Here is a 21,656-nt window from a genome sequence, read left to right on the forward strand (position 1 = left end):
CCCCCAGTGAGGCCCACTTTTCTCCCCAATCACTTTAATTATGTGAGCTAGAATCCTGTTTCTCACACATCTTCAGTTCTCAACCTTGTTAAAATTAATCATATAATCCCCCTTTAAAACATAGTATTAAATCACCATAGTAACACAGTATCCAAGCTTTATTGATAAAACATAACAGCCATAGGAAGGTAGAGTTTGGTGTCCCCTGGACAGCTCTATAACTTTTATAGAAATGTGTTCCTTCTCCTGGCTTGTGTAAGGTGGAGGGGTAGCATTACTTACACCTGTTTTATTACCACGTTGCTTTTAAATTGCCACCTTGTTTTCGCTCACCTTCCTAGTTAAGAAGGGAGAGTGGAACACTTTCTTTTCTTTCTGAATTATTTTCTTGTACTCTGTAACCACCCCCTAGGGGATGGAATTGTTTCCTTAAACATGGCCAGGTAGGGTCCATTGACCCTGTTGTACTGGGATACCTTGAAAGTCTCTTTCATTTTAATTTTCTTGTGTGGTTTGTATAAGGAAGTGTTAGAAATGAAGGCTATCCATATTTGAAAAATTAACTACGTATCCTATTCCAAAGACTCAGTAAATCTATCTGCCTTTGGAAGGGGCTTGGTGAATGATTTTTCATTTCTGCTGACAACTTATAAAGTAAATTACAGGTGAGAGCATTGATTTGAATATTTATCAATTTGAGTATATTTTGTAAAATATAATATATGTAAAATACAATATAAGTTAATGAGTTCGTTTGAATAATTCGATGTCAAATTCTAAAATATTACGCTAGCATAGATTTGTGTATTAGAATTTGGAATATTTAAGTTTTTAAAAAGGAATCCGAACTAAGTGGTAAACTGATTTTAAAAAGGGGGTTTTAAAAACATTTTGCAAACGCCAGAAACGTTTCTAGATTAATCTGATTAGTAACATGCTTTTTAATCTCTTGAAACATATTTCCTATTTTATGTTTTATGTGTGGCTTGCTGATTTTTGTGTCGATGCAGGAATTTTTGGCTTTTTTTCTTTACTGTTTGTCTTTAAAGCCTGTTTCCATTTCTTAGCACCTTGCATTGCTAAGACATTTGGTATTTCTGTCCTGTAACATACATGTTCCTCCTGAACCCCAGTGTTGTGAAAGATACAAGAATTCAGGACAGTAGTAACTAACCTTGCCCTCTTGAATTCCACCTCCTCCCCTTGGAAGCTCTGTGAACATGATTCGCTTACATGCCTATTCCGTCCTGTAGTTGCCTTTCCTGTAAAATGGGAACATCATCTAAATTCCAGGGTTGTTTGGAGAGTAAATGAGATGGAATATATCAAGTGTCCAGCTTGGTGACTGGCACACAGTAGACGCTTAAGTTCTGTTGCCATTTTGTTTTCTGAACTAGAGGAATGGTCAGGTGAACATCGTTAACAGCAAGCTGGCAGGGTAGGCTTTGGCGTCACAAAGGCCTAGGTTTAAAACCCAGCTTTTTGCAGCTAACCAGCTGGCACCTTAGGCAGTGCTGCCCTAGGCTGTTGCCTTGTCTATAAAATGAGGTTAATAGAATGCTCCTTTCAGGATTCGGTGGAATGATTAACAGGGCTACCTGCCTGAACTCAATCTGTGGAAGGCATGGGAGCTCCAATGAGGTGATGAGGCGGTCACTATGTATAAAATGAGGTTAATAGGATGTATCTTCAGGATTTGATGAGATGATTAACAGGGCTACCTGCCTGAACTCCGTAAATGGAAGGTTTGGTAGCTACTTTGGTAGTGAGGTGGTCACTAGAATGGGCTGCTTGCGGTCTTTTTTGTTTGTTTGTTTGTTTGTTTTTTACTAGCTCACAGTCTGTTCCCTTCAAGTGTGTAAATTTTGAGTTCATTTGTAAAGAGTTTCACTGAGAAAGGAAATGTTACAGGTTCAACGACTTGTCGTGATTAGATACTTTATCAAGAAACTCACTGCACATTCGTTTTTCCCTTTGTTCTGTCTTTGCCGCAGCCTCACAGTTAGCCAAGTTGGCCAGAACTTCACGTTCGTGCTCACTGACATTGACAGCAAACAGAGATTCGGGTTCTGCCGCTTATCTTCAGGGGCGAAGAGCTGCTTCTGTATCTTAAGGTAAGGGAGAGTGGCTTTGGCTCTTGGCTACTTCCGTGAAACAATGTCAGCCTCCACGTTGTTCCTCTGCAATTAAATTTTCCAGCTGTTCTCCTTATTTTCCTATCTGTTTCCCACAAGTCACTGCATTCGGGGAGAGGGACTCCACAGCGTTGTTCTTGCACTCTAAATTCTGCAGATAATTGTATTTATTTATTTGCATCACGTCCCTTGGGTGGGAAAGGGATCATGGCTTCTGTGGAGTTTGTGGAAGCTGGGGAGTCAGCATGGCTTCGGTTTGTCCCGCTGTTATCTGGAGCTGTCAGAAATTCGCCTGTTAGGCTTTCCCCTGGACATTTTGTGTATGTAAGATTATTAATAAAGTATGTGTCTGCAGCTCAGGACGTCTTGCAGACACTGATTGTGTCCTCCTCAAAGTAACACCCTTGCCCTCTCTGGGTCAGTGAGGGAGTAACTGTTTCCCCAACTGGGCTACTTCTCTAGAGGTTTGAAAAAAGTATGGGATCCTGGAAGAAGGCTTCTTTAGGTCTTCCAAACCCCTTTGTACACCAGAGCCACACTTGGCCTAATGCTCTGTTTCCTCCTGCCAGAGGGCCAAGGTGTGTTCCGAGGAGGCGAGGAGGGGGAGGATGTGTGGAAATCCGATTTTGGAGCTGCTGGCTCTGTGGGCTCCTGCTGGGCGCCTCCTAAGGGGGAAGTAAAGGCATCCCACACACTCTCCTCTCCATCTGCCTCGGTTAAGTAGGTGTCAGAGGGGCCTGCCTCCTGTCTCTCTCTGCTCGTGTGGAGCAGCCCCGGGCAGGACAGCAGGGAGGCGCCCCTGACAAAACCCGGGTCCCCAGTCTTGGGCTTGCGCCCAGGGATAAAAGGCCAGACTCTATGAATTCCAGAAAGAGTGGTTCTCTGGTACATTAGTTTTTGCACTTTCTTCCTCTCCTCACCAAGAAAAGACCTCCCATCCCAGCCCCCCAAACACATACACACTCCTACCATAGGAGAAAGAGGGGCTGACTTTTGAAGTACCTTTGCTCAATAACTGTCAGTCTGGTTTACATTTCTCCGCACAAATGTTGTTATTGTTGTTGTTAATCAGCAAGGTCAGCTCTCTTCTTCACCAAGCATAAGGTCTGTAATTCGGCCCTAGAGGGCAACCGCTGGAAAGACCATGGGAAGGAGGTACAATGCGGATGCTCTGTGAGATTAAATGTGTGTAACTGCTCTCAAGCTGGCTCAGGAGCCCAGGCCCAAGGGTTACCCACTTGGAGCATTAGCGTCTGATGTAAATGATGATTTACTTTTTGATTCAGCAATGTTGGATTTTTTTTTTCTTTTTAAACAAAGTTTTCTCTTCCATTTTGCCTAACGTTGCATTTTAGACTTGGCTAGGGTGCTGATATTTACATAGTCATTTAGAGGAGATGGAGGTTTAAGACAAGTTCTTAAAGTTTTGCAGAAAGGCTTTTTTGTTGTTGTTTTTTGTTTTTGCATAATGTTTTGGTTTACAATGTTTCTTCCTTTCAAAGCTGGGATGTGCATGTTTGGGGGGCGGGGTGGGACTCTGAACTGGCACTATCTCGTTCACTCAACAAATTTCTGAGAGTGGAAAACTGTTGATGTAAAAACATCAACAGTGTGTATTTGACTTTGCGTGTCTGTGCGTAGGGTCATGGATGGCGTGCTTACAAGAAGCTAGTTGATTAGCCTTCATGCTGCTGCCATCATTTAGAATGAAAAAAAAGCAGCAATTGGTCTGTTTTCTCTCTGTTATCCCAGCTTGGAACTGTGGGAAGAATTTGGTGGGTTAATTCATTCATTTGTTCGTCAGCCCTTACTTGAGTGCCTACTATTAGCTGGTCCCTGCCCTAGAGGAGTTCCCAGAACAAACTGGGGAGAAGTATGATCATGCTGTAGTATGCTATATATAAAGCATAGGACGGTTCCGCGGCACAATGTCTCCTCACTATTGATGTTCTAGGGCCAGAGGATAGTGATTGTGGTTAAAAATAGAGTCCAGATGAAGTCTGGGACACGCGTTTCACGGGTATTCAGCATGGCGGGCGGAAAGCTCACTTCCCTTGCCCAGGTTGTACATATGCAAAAAGCATGCACAGGGCCACTTCCCCCTGTGGCTTCGTTTGGGAACATTGCTGAATTGAGACTGGCATTTGAATGGAAGGGTCTGCTGTTCACCTTGGGTGACAAGTTGGCAGCATGTTCAGTGGAGAGTGGAGAGGTCTGCCGGGAGAATGCAGGTGCGATTTAGGCCTAGGTTCTATTATTAGCATTTTCAGTCTCCTTGCTTTTTCGAGATGCTTCATCTCCTTGCTTTTTTTTCCAGATGCTTTTCCTTTATTATTATTATTTTTTTAATGTAATTTCTTGTCAAATTGGCTAACATACAGTGTGTAAAGTGTGCTCTTGGTTTCTGGGGTAGGTTCCCGTGGTTCAGTCACTTACATATAACCCCCAGTGCTCATCCCAACAAGTGCCGTCCTCAATGCCCATCACCCATTTTCCCTTCTCCCCCAGCCCTCCATCCACCCTCAGTTTGTTCTCTGTATCTAAGAGGCTTTTATGTTTTGCCTCCCTCCCTCTATTTTTTTCCCCTTCCTCTCCCCCATGATCTTCTGTTAAGTTTCTCAAGATCCACATATAAGTGAAAACATATGATATCTGTCCTCCTCTGACTGACTTATTTCACTTAGCATAACCCTCTCCAGTTCCATGCTACAGTTTGGACAGTTTCCTTGCTACAAAAGGCCAGATTTCATTCTTTCTCATTGCCGAGTAGTATTCCATTGTATATATAAACCACATCTTCTTTACCTTTTCATCAGTTGATGGACATTTGGGCTCTTTCCATAATTTGGCCACTGTTGAAAGCGCTGCTATAAACATTGGGGTACAAGTGCCCCTATGTGTCAGCGCTCCTGTATCCTTGGATAAATTCCTAGCAGTGCAATTGCTGGGTCATAGGGTAGTTCTATTTTTAACTTTTTGAGGAACCTCCACACTGTTTTCCAGAGAGGCTGCCCCAGTTTGCATTCCCACCAACAGTGCAAGAGGGTTCCTGTTTTTCCACATCCTCACCAGCAATAGACGCCTTCCCTTTAGTTCACCAGTGCCTTGAGGTCCAGTGTCTGTTCGCAGTGTGCCCGGTGCTCTAGCTTGTGTGCTCATGAGCCACCTCTACTTGTGCTCTCCATTTCTTCTCATGGTGGGGAGGGCTGGGTACCTCCCAGTGATTGTGTCTTGTGCAGACATAGTCTCCACTGTTCTAGAATTTGGCTTCTTAGGATCGCTCCCTCTCTGACTGCTCTCCCAAGCTCATGTGCTTCCTGGCCCATATGAGTCTCTGGGCCTTTCTGCCTTCACACCTTTATCCATCCACCCACAGCAGCCTTTTCCAGGCAGAAGTAATCATCCTCACCTCTGGGGGCACCTAGCATGCTTTGCATACTTCAGTTACATGCTCATAAGCCTGCATCATCCTTTTACCTCTTCCTCCTCTTCCTCTAAAATGAACTCATTAAGGGTAAAGATAGTGTCTTAAGCAACTTTGTATCTCCAGCACTTAGTGCAGCCCTTGGCCAACATACTGTGTGCATGGCCTTCAGACATGGAGATGTATTCCATTTGAATGCAAGAATAGGACACTGAAGGCTCTGAGTGACAGGACAGGCCTCATGGGACACCAGTTCAAGAGAAAGTGTGAAATACAGTAGTAGAGAGATGTGGTTCATACTCCCAGACTTATTTCTGTTAGTTACAAGAGGTCCTCTTGAATCTCACTGTGGAGATCTAGTGTTGAATGACAGGCATTGTGTCCATAAAATCCGTAAAGGACTAGGCCATCAGTGTTAGAAACTTTAAACTTAATTTCACAATGAAAGGTTCTTAGATACCTGTCATACAATATAAGTTATTGGGTCCATTGTTAGAAGTGTTGGCTGTTCCTTCCCCCTAGAATATAAATTCCATGAAGCCTGGGAATTTTTATCTGTTTTGTTCCCAAATATACCCAACGTACAGAGTAATGGCTATGCATAGTAGGCACTTAGTAATACTTGTTTCATGAAGGAAAGAATTCCTGATGAATAAGCCCTGTGTTTATTTTTAACACAGGTCTAATTCTGTTCACCAGCTAACCTTGACAGAAATGTAGTTGTGCTAGGGTATGAACAAGTCTCATTAACACAAATACCATGGTTTGTAAAGTTCAAATGCATTATTTTGTCCCACAGTTGACTAGCTCTTTATATTTAGGCATTTTACTTTTCCTTGAGATTCACCATAATATTACTTAACTATTTGCTGGATGGTAGTCAATACTGGCTTAAAAGCACAGCTGGGGGTGGGAGTACCTGGGTGACTCAGTCGGTTAAGCATCTGACTTTGGCTCAGGTCATGATCTCATGGCTCGTGAGTTCCAGCCCTGCATCGGGCTCTGTGCTGACAGCTCAGAGCCTGGAGCCCGTTTTGGATTGTGTCTCCCTCTCTTTCTGTCCCTCCCTCTTTCTGTCCCTCCCTTGCTCCCCCTCTGTCTCTCTGTCTCTCTCTCTCTTTGTCTCTCTCTCAAAAATAAACAAACATTAAAAGAATTAAAAAAGCACAGCTAGAGAGCAATAGATACGTGTAAGTTAGTCCTTCTTCATTATAAACCCAGGAATGTGAGGCAGAATTAGCATTTTCAGGTAGCACCAGCTGAGTCTGTTATGGTATAAGCATTTACCTCTGAAATCCTTCAAGTATCATAAAGTGACCTAGAACCATACTTTTTTCATGACTTCCGACTTGTCCCAATGGCACATGTTTCATCAAGGCTAAAACTGTAATGAAATATGTTATTTATAGCCAACTTCTGGTTTTGGAGAAACAGAAGGAGCATAAGAGTTCAAAGCCATAACTGTGTTGTTTGTGTGTGTGGATTATGGGAGATATGTCACATAATAATTAAATGTTTTACTTTTTATAAAGGAACTTTTTAAATTTTTTTTTGAATCTTTATTTATTTTTGAGAGAGAGACAGAGTGCAAGTGGGGGAGGAACAGAGGGAGAGGGAGACACAGAATCCAAATCAGGCTCCAGGCTCCAAGCTGTCAGCACAGAGCCTGACTCGAGGCTTGAACTCATGAACCGTGAGATTGTGACCTGAGCTGAAGCTGGTCGCTTAACCAACTGAGCCACCCAGGAGCCCCAAAAGGAGCTTTTTAACAAAATTTTTTTATTTAATTAATTATTTTTTAATTTACATCCAAGTTAGTTACCATATAGTCCAACAATGATTTCAGGAGTAGATTCCTTAATGCCCCTTACCTGTTTAGCCCATCCCCCGTCCCACCACCCCTCCAGTAACCCTCTGTTTGTTCTCCATATTTAAGAGTCTCTTATGTTTTTGTCCCCCTTCCCGTTTTTATATTATTTTTGCTTCCCTTCCCTTATGTTCATCTGTTTTGTATCTTAAAGTCCTCATATGAGTGAAGTCATATGATATTTGTCTTTCTCTGACTAATTTCACTTAGCATAATACCCTCTAGTTCCATCCATGTAGTTGCAAATGACAGGATTTCATTCTTGTTGATTGTTGAGTAATACTGTATTGTGTGTGTGTGTGTGTGTGTGTGTGTGTGTGTGTATACACACCACATCTTCTTTATCCATTCGTCCATCGATGGACATTTGGGCTCTTTCCATCCTTTGGCTATTGTCGATAGTGCTGCTATAAACATGGGGGTGCATGTGCCCCTTCGAAACAACATACCTGTATCCCTTGGATAAATACCTAGTAGTGCACTTGTTGTGTCGTAGGGTAGTTCTATTTTTAATTTTTTGAGGAACCTCCATACTGTTTTCCAGAGCGGCTGCACCAGCTTGCATTCCCACCAACAATGCAAAAGAGATCCTCTTTCTCTGCATCCTCGCCAACATCTGTTGTTGTCTGAGTTGTTAATGTTAACCATTCTGACAGGGGTGAGGTGGTATCTCATTGTGGTTTTGATTTGTATTTTCCTGATGATGAGTGATATTGAGCATCTTTTCATGTGTCTCTTGGCCATCTGGATGTCTTCTTTGGAGAAGTGTCTATTCATGTCTTTTGCCCATTTCTTCACTGGATTATTTGCTTTCTGCGTGTTGAGTTTAATAAGTTCTTTATAGATTTTGGATACTAACCCTTTATCTGATATTTCCTTTGCAAGTATCTTCTCCCATTCCATCAGTTGCCTTTTAGTTTTGCTGATTGTTTCCTTCGCTGTGCAGAAGCCTTTTATTTTGATGAGTTTATTTTTGCTTTTGTTTCCCTTGCCTCTGGAAGCATGTTGAGTAAGAAGTTGCTGTGGCCAAGGTCAAAGAGGTTTTTGCCTGCTTTCTCCTCGAGGCTTTTGATGGCTTCCTGTCTTACATTTAGGTCTTTCATCCATTTTGAGTTTATTTTTGTATATGGTGTAAGAAAGTGGTCCAGGTTCATATTTGTGTTCTACAATTTTCTTATGTATGGGAATCTTATTTAAGCTCTTGAGAAAGTTTGAGTAGCTTTTTTTTTTAATGTTTGTTTATTTTTGAGAGAGACAGAGACAGAGTGCCAGTGGGGGAGGGCCAGAGAGAGAGGGAGACACAGAATCCAAAGCAGGCTCTAGGCTCTGAGCTGTTATCACAGAGCCCGACGTGGGGCTTGAACCCATGAACTATAAGATCATGACCCGAGCCAAAGTTGGGCACTTAACAGACTGAGCCACCCAGATGCCCCTGAGTAACTGCCTTAGTACCTATATCAAACTGTTCAGTCCCTATTATACATTTTGGGAAGAAATAACTTGTTTCATCAAGACAGGATCTAAAATTTTTTTTTTTAGTTTAACATGTAAGATTTTTCTTCAATTAGTGAGTATCTTAGTAGGTAGTATAAACCAGGAGTGAACAATGTGTAACACTTGGTCTTTGGCTTTTTATTCACTTCAAGTTCCCTTGATACAGAGGTAAAGATCTCTCTCCCCAGTTCTCTATAAGAACCTTTCAGATATCATGTTCAGATGTCATTCAAGATTTTGATGAGCTGAACTTTTAAAGTTGGTCTTACAAACTGAAAACAATATATACTTTTGGTCCTTTACCAAATTTAAAACTTAATATGCTTCTGGGTGCACCGTTCCCAGACCACCTCTGATTTTGTTACTTCCCCTCCTGTTTCGGTTCGGCTACACTTACTGTCCTAGGAGCCACTAAGTCTTTGGGAAGGGACTATGTAAACAAGGAAAATATGATGTGATAAGTGCTATTTAAATCAAAAATATGTATGTGCGAGGTTCTTTGGGGTCACTGATTAGGAAGTGCCCATCTCTGGCTTGGAATCAGAGAAAGTGTTGCTGACGGTTTCCAGTTAAACTAGGTCTTACAGAATCACTGGGGGCTGGTCTGGAGGAGAATTGGAGAAGAGCTTTCTAGGCAGTGAGAACTGACATGTAAGGCCCAGAGAAATGAAGGATATGGCAAGATGGAATACTGATGTGATGGTAGGGGATGATACCATAAATGTCTTGGGGCCAGGTTGGGAAAGCCCTTGTGGGACATGCTCAAGAATTTGGATTTACCCCATAGCAAATGGAGCATGCTCAGATGATAGGGCAGGCGTTAGAAATATCGATGTTTATAGACCAAAAGGAAAGTGGCTTTTTATACATGTAACTGGTATTTACACATGCTTGGGATTTTCTGGATAGTGTTAGAAGGGTTGCTGCATATCACCTTGGGGGTAGCACTCTGATTTAGATGAGAAGTTTTAAGCCTCAACTTTAGTTGTTTGTTTGTTTTAAACTATAACAACGAAATACATTTCTGGGACCTTGCTGGGGAATTACTGTCTTTCTTTCCATGCAGATTGGCATATGGGCTTGTGTTTCAACATTAATTGTGTTAAGTGATAACCCATCTTCCTTCTGGAATACTTTCTGACTTAATGGCAGGAACAACTATTGCGTCCTTTTTCATCTGAATTGTACTCATTTCTATAAACACAGAAGAGCTCAGTTTTCACAGAGAAAAAAGAAGCTAGAAGTAATAAAATAGTGTGGTTTTAAGAACTTTGGTTTCTCCCCCTAACTGCTCTAGTGTTTTTAAAACAAGACATATAGTTCAGGAGAAAAATCAAAGGACTCTTTCCTTAAGCAGGTGCGGTGGCAGAGCCCTTTTGGATGGATTGTGTGTTAGCTGCTTTGGTTTAAAATAAGTGTATGGGGGGTGGGGAAGGGAGTCGGGAAGGAAGGCAGTGGGGACGGCTCCCAGATTTTTACCTTGAAAGCAGGTGCTGCTGAAATATTCCAGAAACAGATGGAATCTCCTATTCTTGTTTTAAGCTATTTATGGTTGTCTCGCCTGAGGGTACCCTGCTATACAAAACTACACAGCCTGATGTTTGAGGGCAGTTTGGGCATCAAAGCTGGGGCCCCTCTGGGAGAAATCAGCCTTTCTTCCCAATGCCTTAAATACCATTTGGGAAACCTGGATCTTTCATACTATTTAACAGAGAACTTTCCTCTGCTTTTCAAGTGTTTCCATCTCTCTGGAGCTGTTTGATTTCTTCTTAATTTCTCCCCCTTAAAAGTATGGTAGGGTACAGTGTTGTCTTCTGAATGGTCAGCTGGGAGAAGACCCAGTTGCTATGGCAGATTATAATTCCACCCGTTGTGGATCTGTCAGGAATTGAACCCATGGCTTGGGTCCTGTGAAGGCTCTGGTTTAGTAGCCTCAGGACCCTTCCTGACATCTTCAGTATTTTGAAAGGCCTGCACGGGGAATGTGTTCATCAGGACATCATTTTGTGGGATGTGATAACTTTTTTTTTTCTTAATTAAAAAAAATGTACTGGTTGGGGAATGTTGCACATTTTATTGCCACACAGATGCCTCCATGCTTAGAAACGTATGATCCTCTGGGGAGCCACAATTCAACAATAGTAACAAGCTGTACAGTTTAAAAAAAAAGTCACCTTTGAAGAGAAGAAAGGGACATAAACGAAACTGCTCTTACTGTCCAAGCAGAGCCTGCTGTTTGAGGGCTGGGAAGCTGGGCAGTTGGAAGGACAGGTGTATCTTCTGTAGCAGCGGCCAGCCTCAGAGCTGTCCACTGTAGGAGGAAGCTTCTTTTCTCCTCCTGGTCCTTTTCAAAGGACCCCAGCCTGGCTCAGCCTTCCCTCAAGCAACCTGAGCCCAGCATTGTGGGTATTTGAAGCTTCAAGACTTTGGCTACAAGAAATTTCTCCTTTTGGGACTGGATGAGTTGGAGATGACAAGAGACACGGTATTTTGTTGATCTGTTCTGAATTTTTTTTTTTAACGTTTATTTATTTTTGAGACAGAGAGAGACAGAGCATGAACAGGGGAGGGTCAGAGAGAGGGAGACACAGAATCCGAAACAGGCTCCAGGCTCTGAGCTGTCAGCACAGAGCCCGACGCGGGGCTCGAACTCCCGGACCGCGAGATCATGACCTGAGCCGAAGTCGGTCGCTTAACCGACTGAGCCACCCAGGCGCCCCTTGTTGATCTGTTTTGAAGGCAGAACATTTCCTTGTCTTAATGATCACAAAGCTTACCATAGGGCAGCAAGTGAAACCACCCTAAGTAGGAGCTCCAGGAGTGCACTTTGGTTCTTTCGTTAGTTTCCCCCATACGTCACTCATCTCGCCACCTCCACCAGCTACTGCTGACGGTTAATGTTGTTATACCATTTCGTAGATGGATAGACTAAGTCAGGAGAACTCATTACAGAGGATTTGGAAAGGAGCAGGGTTGGGGGTGGGAATGATCATTTGTTAGCATTTATTTAATATGGCAGGTGGCTTATATAATTCTCATTCTTATTGCAACTTGATGAAATTATGTCCATTATAGAGAAGTAGGGATCGAGACCGAAAGAGTTGCCGTGTGACTTGGCCAAGATCTCACCAGGAAGGAGTAAGTGAGGGAATTTGGTTTGGAACCCAGAATCCAACCCAAAGCTCATGCGCTCAACAGCTTTGGGCTTATTTCTCATAACTTCCTTTTGGCTCTGATTCAAAGTTTCAAACTTTATTTTCTTGCCACTAGAGCAACCATTATGAGTTTCAAAAGTTTTTTTGTCTGTGTATATTTAGTTAAAAGAGCCATGATGGGTAGTTTGCCACTGTTCCAGGATTTCAGAGGTGAGCTTGCAAAAATCAGTATACTACATACAGCCCACCCTCATTTTATAAATAATGAAACAGACCTGAAGAGAGATTGTTGTGCCAAGTTCTTTAGCTGGCTAATAGCAATCTTTTGCCCCCCACTCCCACTCCAGTCCAGAGTTTGTCCAGGATATGGCAATGATTCTTCCAACTCAGGAGAATAAGGCCAAGGCCACCTGGACCTAAAGTTTTTTTTTAAGACTCCGTAACCTCCAGTTAGCATCAAGGAGTCACGTTGCCTTTTGGCCAGCATCATTGCAGTCTATGTGAACAATCCAGCCATATGATTATAGAGTAAAGAAAATGATCCGCTCTGTTTAAATCTGATGCAAAGTCTGTTTGAATGGAAAACCAGTAAAACTGAGCCTGCCTTCTGAAAGAAAGAGTCTTAAGAATTCCACATGAGGGACTCTTTTTGGGAGTTGGAAAACATTCTATAGGAGAAGCCAATTGATGCTCTTTGGTGGAGTTTGAGTGTCAGCAATTTTTTTGGACCCCCCCACCCCCAACCCCCTCCCCTTGCAAGCAAACCACTTTCCTATAACAGCAACAACAAGCAGAAGGCATTTATTTGAGCCTTATCTTTGCTTTTCACTGGGCAGGAAGTGGAAAGGAAAATAACTCAATATGCTTCACACCTAAAATTGCCCTTTGGATCTAAGCTGCACTCTTATTTTAAGAGCAAGTTAGATTTGTGAATACAAAGAGGAGTCTGAATTTAGGTTGTCTGGCCCTTTCAGTGATCAGTTTAGAAGCAGTGGGAAGCCTAGCATTTGTCCCTCGTGGAGAAGCTCCAGAAGACTGAGATAATTGTGTACCTCTTTATATCATGTCAAACAGAAAAATCATTGTGCCATCTAAAGTTTGAAGATGCCACAATTCTCGTAATCACTTATGAGCCATTGATTTTTAGGATGTTATTTTATGAGACTGTGAAGATATACTTCCTCATTAGAGGAATTTAGAAAACCTACAGAAGTAAGAGAAGGAGTTTATCATCCCATGACTCTAATAGTGACTAGAGGTGTTTTGTTCCTTGCATGGGATCATGCTGTAGGTGGAGCTTTGTACCTAGCCTTTTCACTTAGTATGTTGTAAGCATCTTTGCATATCGTTAAATATTCTTTCCTGGGAATGTTTTTGACTGTGTACTTTGTGTGAGGCTGATTTACAAGGGAAGAAAGCTCTTAGTAAAATCTGAGAAAGTATTTTTTGTCAAGACTTATGTTCTTTTAAAAAATGCATTTGCTGTAGTGAATTTGTCATTGCGCTAATTACTTTGGTAGTTCCGTAAAAACAACCCAAACAACCCAAAAGCCCTCAACTACTTTTTGCCTTCAAATGTGAGATATTACCAGATTCTCGATAGGGAAGATAGTTCTTAGCTTCTGAAAACAATGAACATAAAAATATGGAAATAGTATCAAAGTGTTCATTAAATCAGGTGGTAAATAATGTACTTAGTTTATTTTTCCTTTCCATATTTCCCTTTGTACATTTACGTCTTTAATCCTTTTCATCAGTATGAGTTGTATTGTGAATGGCAAAAACAGTAATGTGGCATAAAGGGAGTACTTTTAAAGTTAGATAGCAATACATTCTGAATGAGAACTAATTACACATATCTCAAGACTTTATGTAAAACTGTACGGAAGTTTTAGACATTGTAGGCAAAATTAAGTTCTGCATTCTAGTATGCAGTGGAAATTGCCTAGATTTTTATTTCCTAGACATGGGTCATGAAACTATGGGCAATCTTCAGTACAGCCAAGGTCGGTTGCCCTTTAACTCAGTTCACAGGTGTTAGGCTGCTACTCTGGAGCTTTTTAATCCCTTATCTATAACACAAAGCAATATTTATTATAAAATTAATTCTGAGAGGCATCGTTTAGGGTTTCTAATCCATTCTATTTCAGATGCCTTTGAAGTAAAGTGGGTGGAGCTTTGTATGTGGGGTTAATTGTCCCATTGTTCATTTATTCAGTCTGGTATTTTAACTAGCTCTTTATTTGTATTAATGAGCCCAAAATGCGGCAAAAAAATCCTTGGCTCTAAAAAACTTGAGATTAAAAAAAAAAAACAAAAAACCTTATTTAAAAAGTGTGATGGAAAACGGAGTTGGGTGAAATTTAGTGCCCTGTACTTTTTTGCCTGAGCTCTTAATGACTGGTTTCCTTTTTTTTTCTTTTTTTAAAATATAGTCCCATAGGAAAGCAAGAAGTCTTTGGGGGAATAAAAAGCAAAAAACAAAAAGCCACTGCAAGCAAAAACAACTCCAAGCCCAAAGACTCTAGGAAAGTATATTTCCTAGTGTCTAGTTAGGATTCTGCTAAGTTCTGCTAAGTTAGGATTTTTATGGTCCCCTCTGCTTAAAAAAAAAAAAAAAAAAAATGAATTTTGGATACCAATTTTAGAGAAATTTTTAGTTTGTACTTCCTCTTTTTTATTAGTATAAGAAAGTATACTAGAGGCGCCTGTGTGGCTCAATCGGTTAAGCGTCTGACTTCAGCTCAGGTCATGATCTTGTGGTTTGTGGGTTCAAGCCCCGCATTGGGTTCTGCACTGACAGCTCGGAGCCTGGACCCTGCTTCAGATTCTGTGTCTCCCTCTCTCTCTGTTCCTCTGTTGCTTGTGCTTTGTCTCTCAAAAATAAATAAACATTAAAAAAAATTTAAAAAAAGAAAGTATACCAAATGTTGATCATCCTCATTAAAGATAACCAATGTTTCCTGACCACTGGAGACTATACTTGTTTTTTTTTTGGTTTTTTTTTTTTTTTTTTTTTTTTACTATTCACTAATATTTCCCAGTTATATATATCCCCAAGTATTATAATTTTAGATCTTTTTATTTGAAGAGGTAGTTTAACTTTCATATGGTGGAGCTCCTCCCTGAACTTCTCCTTTCCTTGATTTCAGTCCCTGTGTTGTGATAGAAAACACTTGCGCTGCGTGAGTTAAAAAAAAAAAAATCTTCTTCTTAAGAATTGCATTTATAATAAACATGTTTTTTACTTATCTGTCACTCATTTTTGTCTCTGTTACTTTAGTGGTGAATTGAGGATAATACTAACTCAGAATATTGTGGTAGGAGATTAAATAGTGAACACTTGATAAAGCTCTTTATATATTGTATTTACTATGTTTAATTACAACCTTGTGCCTTCCTTTTGTAAATTGTGAAATATAACCTGCAAATAGAAAAGTGCATTGAGTTTAACTACATACGTACACACACACACATATACACGTAAATATATACATATTTATATATATGCACACACATACACTAACTTAAGTACACACTAATAATTATATAGCAAATATCCACGTAATCCTCCTGTGAGAAATCTGTACCCCAGAATAATTTTTTTCAGCTGCGTATGTATTCCTAAATAATGTTGGTATAGTTTTGTCTGGTTTTTGAAATCTGTATGAATGAATTCTACAGTTTGGAATTGGTAAGTCTTATTTCTTTTGCTGAACACTTTTGAGATTCAACCATGCTGTTGCTTATAGTTGTAGCTTGTTTTCTTTGCTATCTAGCATTCCGCATCGTGTTTGTTTGAGCATGCAATTATAAGTGTCCATTTGGGCTGTTTCCAGTTCATGGCTTTAATGAACATTCTTGAACAGGTAGCTCGCTGTGTACAGACACTAGGTTTTTTGGCGTGTAAACCTAGGAGCCGAATGGCTATGTCCTAGGGTACGTGTATCTTCAATTTTATTGGATAATGCCAAATTGTTTTCTAAAGCAGCATTAGAATCTTATGGTTCTGTCAGCTGTGTATGAGAGTTGCCATAGTCCCACGCTGCTGCTTACATCCTGCTTTTTAAAGATGTGCAACATGCTCTTTCCTTTCTCAAAGCCTGTGAGATCCAGGGACTGTCCTTCTTCATTGACCTCATTGTCTAAAGAGGCGTCTCTAGAGAAGGAGGCAGTCCCTGGGGAGGTGAGAGGAAGGTCAACCGTCCCTGAAAGGTAAAATGAGCTATGAGGTGGCAGGGCCTTAAGAGCATGGTCAGCGGTCTGTACAGGGCTTAAATCCTAGTGCTGCCAGTGTGGATGTGGGCTTTTGGGTGCCCCATTTACTCTTTTTGAATCTTAATTTCCTCCTATCCACTCTTTTGGTGAGGATTAGAGCTAATATAAGCAAAGATGTTGGCAGGGCAGTTGTTGGCACCTTCCAGTATTACACAGTGCTAGAGTTATTGCTAGAAGGATAGGCCAGTTGTAACATACATGTCTTTGGCATAGGTGTGGTTTATGTGGGCATGTACACAACCAAGTCTACATGAACCTGGTCGTGTCAACATAAAGATGACACTTGGTGGCCATGAGGTAGGCATTTACAAACTTGTGGCTGAGGGTATAAAATGGTTCAGCATTCTTAGAAAACAGTTGGCAGTATATATTCAAAACCCTTCAATTATTCCCACTTTTGAGATTCTGTTCCTAAGGAAAACTCAGGAATATATGTACAGAAACATGCATGAGGATGCTTATTAGCATGTAGAATGAAAAATTAGAAACCATTTGTGGAGAGGGGATAGCTACAATATAGCCATTAAAATGATGTTTTTTGGTGATTAATGACTTAGAGAACATTTTGGACATAATGTTATGCAGGAGAAGCAAGAGATGAAGTATGGTATGATCTGTGTTTTGTAAGAAATTTTTAGAAAAGCGATGGGTTGATTGGGTAACAAAGTATTAACAATAAGAATAATTAGGTAATGGGGCGCCTGGGTGGCTCAGTCAGTTGAGCAACAGACTTTGGCTCAGGTCATGATCTCACGGTCCATGAGTTCGAGCCCCACATCGGGCTCTGTGCTGACAGCTGAGAGCCTGGAGCCTGCTTCAGATTCTGTGTCTCCCTCTCTCTCTGCCCCTCCCCCAATCATGCTTTGTCTCTCTCTGTCTCAGAAATAAATAAACATTTAAAAAAAAAAAAAAGAATAATTAGGTAATAGAATTATGAGGATTCTAATTTTCTTCTTTTTTTGTCTTTAAAAAATTTTCTTCTTTTATGTCTTTCTTGTCATACCCAATCCAAATGTTCTTCGTACCACAGTTTACAGATTTTTTTTAACTTGGAAAAATGATATCTACCATCATATAGCACATGATTTCAAATACAGAATGCTACAAACAGTAGTGCTTTAAGTACCCAATGGATGACTAATGCTGTAGTGGGTTTTTCTCCCCGAGTTTGTGGAATAGACTTGAGCCCTAAGAAGACCTGTGTTCAAATGTTGATTCTACCACTTACTAGATCAGAATGTAAGCAGGTCATATTACCTTTTTGAGCCTGTTTCCTGGTCTGCAGAATAGAAGATAGCTCCCATGGCAGCGTGAGGATTAAGTGAGATTTTTGACGTTCAATCCAAAGTCATTATTCCTGTGTTGCCTTGCAAGATTTAAAATACCACCATCAAGGGACACCTGGGTGGGTGGCTCAGTTGGTTAAGCTTCTGACGTTGGGTCAGGTCATGATCACACGGTCCCTGAGTTTGAGCCCCGCATAGGGCTCTGCGCTGACAGCTCAGAGCCTGGAGCCCACCATGGATTCTGTGTCTCCCTCTCTCTCTGCCCCTCCCCCACTCATGCTCTGTCTCTATCTGTCTCAGAAATAAACAAACATTAAATAAATAAATAAATGGATGTTAAAAAATTAAAAAGATAACGACCATCAGTTATGAAATGTACCGTTGATGTGAAAACGGCTTTTCCTTGCTTTCAAGAAGCATCTTGATTCAAAAATGTTAAAAGTGAGTTAGAGTTCATCTTAACTGAGAAATGATTGTATTAATTTCACAGCGGGATATTTAGCATCTGTCCCATAGATTATTGCTATTCTCCAGTCACCTAGTTGACCTTTTAATTTTCTCAGAAATTTCTATCTTATTTGTGTAAAGGGACTAGGAGCCTATTCCCAATGCGTGCCTCAAACCTGCTTTTTATGGCCTCAGGATCTCTGTCATAACCCGTTTTATTCTTTCACAAACTGAGCCCCTGGGGAGCTGTCTGCACTTTTCAGTGTGATCCAGCTGAATTCCTTCCCTTCCCCACTCGAGCCCTTTGATTTGCCAGGTTTTTGTTCATCTACCCTAAGGATGGACTGAGATCGCTGAGCTCGGCCTCTCTTGTGGTGCAAAGTGAGAATTGTTTTTAATTGGGCAGAAACATGTGGAAGGATCAGGAATATCTCAAGGGATTACAGAGAAATTCCAAATTTGTACTACTTACAGCTTGTGTTTAGAACAGGGTCTGCTGGGAATAAATGTTAGTTAGTGTGGCCTGTGACCTTAAAAACTGTTGACATGGACTTCAGCCAGAAACTAGCCACAGACCTCCTTTGTTAAACTCATTCATAGCTCCTTGAAAACTCTAGTCAGTGAAAGTTGCCAGCTCCAATCTAAGCAGAGCGCCTTTTTTTTTTTTTTTTTTTTTTTCCCATGCTTTGGAAACAGAGGACGCCCCTTAACCAGCAAGGCTTCTTTAATAGGACTACATGGCCTTAAACGCAATTGGAATTGACAACTTCCTGGCTTGGGTTTGCCAACTGGCAGGGCTCTGAGGCCGAGGGGACAAACAGCGTTGGGGCGCTGTGCACTTGTGTTTGTGTATGTGCAGGGGAGACTGAACTCCAGAGCGTTGCGATACCCCTTCACTCCAAAAGCCACACTCTGGCCTGAATTGGACACGTCTTCCTAGTGTTCTGGCTGGGACAACTCTGGAATCTCTCTCCATATGAGGGAGGAAAAGAAAACTGCCCTTTCTTTTCAGGGGTGTTAGGCCTAGCTTTTCCCTTCTCCCCCTCCAAACCCTTGATTTAATCTTCTTTTCATCTGTGTTGTGTTGCTCAGATACAGAGTAAGAGTTTGCAACTGAGATTGGAGAATTGTTAGTGCTGAGCGGTACCCCTCCCCCACTCAGGAGCTTTACGTGACAGATTTTAGTTTCTAAAACTGAAGCTGAAGGGGCAGCCAGAGTATCTCTTCATTTTACTTATTGAGGAAACTGAGGCATGGAGAGGTTAAGCTCTCTATCAAAAAGGATCCTAAAAACAGGCCTTACACAATTGGCTGCCTCTGCAAACCAGCATCTTAATTTAACAAAAAACCAGTATTTTTCCTAGTTCTTGTCTTTAATCCAAAGACTACATTATCTGAATTTGAAGACAGGGAGGCAAATAAAATGCGTTGAAAAATGAGTAAGTTAATCCTACTAAAAAGAGGAAACAGTTATTCTGCTTACAAAGTTTATTTATTTTAATACTGCAACATGTTGATGGTGGGTAGGGAATCTATCTTAGTTATCAGCTGTCATCCTGAGATACACAGTCATACCCATCGGTCTCTCTCTCTCTCTCTCTCTCTCTCTCTCTCTCTCTCTCTCCCCACTTAACCATTTGTTAAATTTTGGTGGTTGGGAAATAATACTTCTTTTCCGTTATGCTGTGGAAATTGTTATTTTTAACATAAATGCTCTAGCAAACCCATCACTTCTAAAAGCTGCTGAGGTTTGGTGTGATTTCAGCCAGGCATGTGTGAGGGGAAAAAAGGGGATGTCATGTTGGCCTAGGAATCAATGGCACATAGGCCTTAGGAACATGACAACTCTGGAAAGAGAAATTATATGATTTCCTAGAGACTTCACAAGAGTTTAGATGTAATTAAGAGAGAACACTCACATGTACCTGATCTGAAGACGCTCTGTAAGTATTTGTTGAATGAATAAAGTGGGTGAAATAAGTTATTTCCCAGTCTCAGTTTCCCTTCCTCACCACCCTTACCTTAGAGCATTTATTCCTCCCACAGAAGATAGATGATGCTCTCATGTTGAGTCACCTAAAGTTCTAAAGAAAAGCTTTTAGATTTAGTCAGAACTAGACTCAAGTTCTGACTTCTTAGCCATGTGACAAATCAGAACACTTTTCTGATCCTCATTTCCCGTATCTATAAAATAAAGATAATGAGACCTACTTTGTAAAGTTGTTAACATACAGGTAAAAATGTTATATAAAACATCTAATTGGGGAGTTAGTAATGTGGATTTTTTTTTCCAGAAAGGAACTTATATTTTCATCATCTGCTTCTCTTTTCCTTCTATCAAAGGGAATCCAGTGAAAAGGTCTCAAATACTTTGCTGCCTCTGTGACTCTCACTGCTCATTCAGGGAATGTAGTTACTCTGTAGACCAGCTAAGAATGATTGAAAATGTCCCAGACTCCACATAGAAAATCGTTACAGAGCCCCTTTTCATGACATTACTGATTGCATCTTTGTGTTTCATACTTGGTATCGGAAAATTTAAATGCTGCGATTTGTGTAGATTTCCGTACCAAAGACAGAAGTAGATGGTTTTTCCATATACTTTCTTGCCTTATGCAGCTCTTGTGTAATACGGTGAATCAGAGTGATATTTCACTTTGTAGTATTTTATAAACATGTCAATACAACAAATAGTTATTACTTGCATTAAATTGAAAAAAGTCTTTAGTGGACTGTGGAAATTGCTTAATGGTTGCTTACCATACTAAGAATAGATTATGTTGTTAGACAAGATATTTAGATAGATTAATAGGTGATTAAGAAAGCCAGATTCTATGTTTGATTGCTTTTTTGACAAAAAAGGAATGATAGTAATCTCAGAACATTAAGCAGTACAGAGAATTATGTAGAATTCTTCAAATTTGTGTTGAGTTCCCCTTCGTATGGGAATTCACTATAAATTATCTCTTTCTTAAACACACTTAAAATTTGCTTTATAAGAATTCTAAAAGTCTCCTCCATTTGAGCTGATGAATCCACTGGGTTTCATAACCTCTGTATTTATTGTGTGAGTCTCTTGGTGTTTTGCGTGAATAGCAAATTATAGGAAGCCCATTTTCTGTCTCCTATATACCAGGGGATTAAGAATGTGCTCTGGACAAGGCGGAGGAGGGCGAGGAATTCTGGTGTGTAGAGAAGGGAAGATTATTTTTCAGATTTCATTTTACTGGAATATTCCCTCTCCCCCCTGCCCCCTGCCCAAGAGTTCATAAGATGAGAGTATGTCATCTTTTTTTCTAAAGATTTGCCCCTCTAATGCTATCTCATTTTCTAAACTTTCATTAATAGCTCTTTGCAGCTGAAGCAAATATTTTAGATCTTTCTTGTACTCTCCTCCAGCTGGGAGTGTCTTTCACACATCAAAGGCAGATATGAGCCTCTCATTAAAAATGATAGTATGAGTTCATCATCTCAGAAGAGTAGGACCTGAAAACTTGAGATAACTTTCAGCTACAAGTCAGATCTAAGCCGGACTGAGATTTTTCCATGGGTTACCACATTTCTTTTCTC

The 21,656-nt window shown here is 40.7% G+C and overlaps 1 protein-coding gene across 22 annotated transcripts in view; it reads left to right on the top strand.

The window, feature by feature from the left end:
* Window positions 1–21,656, top strand: part of DENND1A (DENN domain containing 1A) — a 513,465-nt gene that overhangs the window by 166,165 nt on the left and 325,644 nt on the right. For all 22 annotated transcript variants that reach the window (XR_009251413.1, XM_058694192.1, XM_058694190.1 and 19 more), the window contains one exon: window positions 1,995–2,114. Coding sequence is in view for 21 of the 22 variants with exons in the window: in XM_058694192.1 (XP_058550175.1) it covers window positions 1,995–2,114 (120 nt within the window). In the remaining variant the exon portion in view is untranslated. The remainder of the gene's footprint in view (window positions 1–1,994; window positions 2,115–21,656) is intronic.

Source organism: Neofelis nebulosa, chromosome 12 (assembly GCF_028018385.1).
Source record: "Neofelis nebulosa isolate mNeoNeb1 chromosome 12, mNeoNeb1.pri, whole genome shotgun sequence".
In the NCBI taxonomy this organism is placed as follows: Eukaryota; Metazoa; Chordata; class Mammalia; order Carnivora; family Felidae; genus Neofelis; species Neofelis nebulosa.